Source organism: Lycium ferocissimum, chromosome 12, assembly GCF_029784015.1.
Source record: "Lycium ferocissimum isolate CSIRO_LF1 chromosome 12, AGI_CSIRO_Lferr_CH_V1, whole genome shotgun sequence".
Lineage (NCBI taxonomy): Eukaryota > Viridiplantae > Streptophyta > Magnoliopsida > Solanales > Solanaceae > Lycium > Lycium ferocissimum.
The window spans coordinates 56,350,637-56,353,898 of NC_081353.1; the positions used below are offsets into that span (position 1 = coordinate 56,350,637).

Here is a 3,262-nt window from a genome sequence, read left to right on the forward strand (position 1 = left end):
AACAAAATCGGGGTGGGGCAAGGAGTAATTAGGCAGGCATTGGAGTGGTCAGAGGAGTGCCAGTGGCTTGAAACTCACTGAAGTACTAATTCTAGTAATGCAACCATTTACAGGATGTCCCAGTCAGGTTCCATTTTTTACTCGTAGCAAGAGAGATATCTAATTGTGTTTCAAGGAAAAAAGAGAATTGTTGTAGCTGTTATTGTTAAGAGGATCATTTAGGATGTGTTCTTCAACAGTATTTTGAAACCAAGAGTTTCTGGGAGGCTGCAGGAGCTAAATTGGTACCCGAGCTGTTGGTGTTTGGTTTTATTTTTAGGTGCCTTGATGTATAGATGCTACTGGTTGGGATCTGGGCCATATGTCCAGTTTCGTAGCCTCCTGTCTCCCTTTCTGTAATTAGCTGTAAAGTTTCCATTTAGTAAAAAAGGATATGTAATTAAGCGGGCCGATCCATTCGTTAATTTGACATTTGGAACTTTGTTAGAAAGTAGACGACCGGTTAAACAAGAGGGACTACAAATAAGCTAATAAGCATAGTATGTGAATTTCATCTTTGCTGCTTTAGAAACATTTGGATTGTAAGCATGTGCAAATGTGAATTATTCATCACCAAGGTGGTAAGTTTTTCCATTTACAAATAATAAAAAAGGGCTAGGTGGGCCTTTAGAACTCATCAAGTTGTTACTTTCTCTCTAAAGACTTCCCATTTCTCTGTTTCTAGCTCACCATTTAGTTTTGGTTTCTCAAGTTTGAACTGAATTTTTTTCCCTACCAGTACATATCCTCTATCTTTTAGTATGTGCTTCTTGGATGCTTCCTCCACTTTTCAAACTCTAAAATCCTCCATGTAGCACACTTTTCTGGACATTAGATTAGGCTTAATGAAGAACTTGTTCAAATTTTTTATTTGTTGCGATCTCTTCTTCTTTTTTGCATACTTACAACTCTAGCGGATCGTTTGGTAGGGTGTATAAGAATAGTACTAAATAGGATGTATTAGTAATGCTGGGATTAGTCATGTTGACATTATTTTTTATCGACTGTTTGGTTTGTTGTATTAAATGAATACGGTGTACTAGAATAGGAATAGTACTGGTATTAGTTACACATAGGTTTACTATGTATAAGAATAGTACTGAATATGTTGTATAACTAATACATGTATTAGTTATGCATAGGTTGAGAACACTAACAAACAAATGATTAAACTAAAGCTAATACATGTATTATTTTCCGGACCTTTCAAGAACTAGTTTTCCATTGACTGTCTTCCATCGCCTGCAGACATTTTAGGTGATGCATTTGATTCTCCTACATCAGCTCCACGAATACCATCACCTCCAATAAGTCCAGTGACAACTAGCTTTCAAAGATATCATTACGATCCTAGGCCATCTGAATTCATAGAGAGGGCCAACACACAAGGAATAAGTGAACAGTTGCTGGCACTTAGTAAGCTTGAATTCAGGAAATTCTTTTTGATCCTAAACTACATTGGGAGGTAAAAGTTAGCATTTATCAAATATTTATTTTGACTTCTATATTGCCAAAAATTTGTATTGGCTTGATTCCATTGCAGGAGGAAGTTGGAGGATGTTATTATGCTCCATGATGTTGGTGACATTTTGCATCTGATATATCAACCTAAGTCTCATTTTGAGTCATATATTTGGAATAAATATGGTCATCTTTGTGAACATAATAAACGAGTGCAGGTGATTTTGCTATTCAATTACCACTCTTGTATAATCTATTTTTATCTGTTAGTTCGGATGTAAGGTCTTGGTCCCAACCCGCTGATGTTGTTCTTCCAGAGTTAAAGACTTCTACATGTGCTTATATATATATATATATATCTGTCTTTTTTTTTTGCTTTTGATGTGTTTTTACCATTTAGTGTCCCCTGATGAGAGACTAGTAGTACCTTGGTCTGGGTACTCACATTATAGTCACTAAACTATTGAATTACTAATCCAATAATTGCCTTATATGTGTGTCTTCCAGTATCTTGATTGGGATTCAGGAAAGACTCATCTCTACCATTGCCATGTTCATTCGGATGGAAGCTACACTTTTAAGGTCTGTTCTTCTTGTGGTTCAAAACTTGGTATTATCAAAAATGTCCAAGATAACTCCTTTAGCCTTTGAAGTGTTTGTGAATATATTCATTGACCACTGTAAGTATCTAGATTTGTGAATATTTACTCCTGTGATTGAATTGGCCAAACAAGATTTAGGGCAGCATTCATTCACTTTGGACAGTGCATCATATTCGCCTAAGCATTTCTATCCACTTCTTGACTTGTTTTAAGCATTAATATCCGCTTCTTGACTTGTTTTCTTTCTCCCCTCCTCAGGGTCCGTACCTGAAAGCAGAAAGAACCCATCTGCAACAGTCATTAGGAGATGAGAATGTATTGATTGTCAAGTTTGAGGAAAACGCCCCAGGGTCTCCAGAAGAGATTGTTCAGAATGGAATTCTTGTTGGTTTGAGGCGCTATCGCTTCTTTGGTAATTACCTTTTCTATATGCCAACAAAGTATTTCAAAGTATTATTCAAACTGTAGTTTTAGATAGTTTCTGGACAGTTGAATATAAGAAGAAATATTCTATTTTTGTGCTGCTGCTTTAGTGGTTCCTCAAGTCCATTTAATGTTGTGCTTGATTGATATTTCTTTTAACTCAAGTAATGCTTTCTTCTTAGCTGGCTATCGACTCTCAAAGGCTGTTGCGTATTACCTGTTAACAGTACCTTGTTCATTTAGATCAAGCTGGTACACCCTCCATGCGAAGAGTAAAAACATCTACAGCAGCTTTGTTTTTAATATATGCAGCATGGAAAACTTTTGTTTTGTAACAATAGGGCTACCAACTCTTCTTTTGTTTCGTATCCTAGTCATCTGCTCCCCCTATGTAATGAAGTACTTGGGCTAAGACCCAACCGACAATATTTTTTGTTTCTTTTTGGTTTAGAGTATCTATTTTTCACTTGGGTTGTGCTATTTCCCTCTCATGGAGCTTTGTTTGGTTTGAAGCAGTAATGCTAACCTCTCTCCAGTAAGTGTATACTTGGATTAGTTACATTGATTAGTCTCATTATGCTGCAGCATCGTTAATTTGTATGGTGATTAGTCTCATAATGCTGCAATATTTGTGTGGTGATTAGTCTCATTATGCTGCAGCGTCTCTGTATGGTTGTTAGCTAGTCACTGTACCAAGTACCAACCTTCTTTTTTATTATCGCTACATGTTTCCCACT

At 36.5% G+C, this 3,262-nt stretch overlaps 1 protein-coding gene across 1 annotated transcript; it reads left to right on the forward strand.

Moving 5' to 3' along the window:
- The first annotated feature begins 587 nt into the window (after window positions 1-587).
- LOC132039471 (probable RNA-dependent RNA polymerase 3) lies at window positions 588-2,860 on the forward strand. The gene is made up of 6 exons (XM_059429948.1): window positions 588-620; window positions 1,257-1,504; window positions 1,583-1,718; window positions 2,008-2,082; window positions 2,361-2,552; window positions 2,753-2,860. Exons 1-6 carry the CDS (start codon window positions 588-590, stop codon window positions 2,858-2,860), a joined length of 792 nt encoding a protein of 263 aa, XP_059285931.1.
- The last annotated feature ends 402 nt before the right edge of the window (window positions 2,861-3,262 follow it).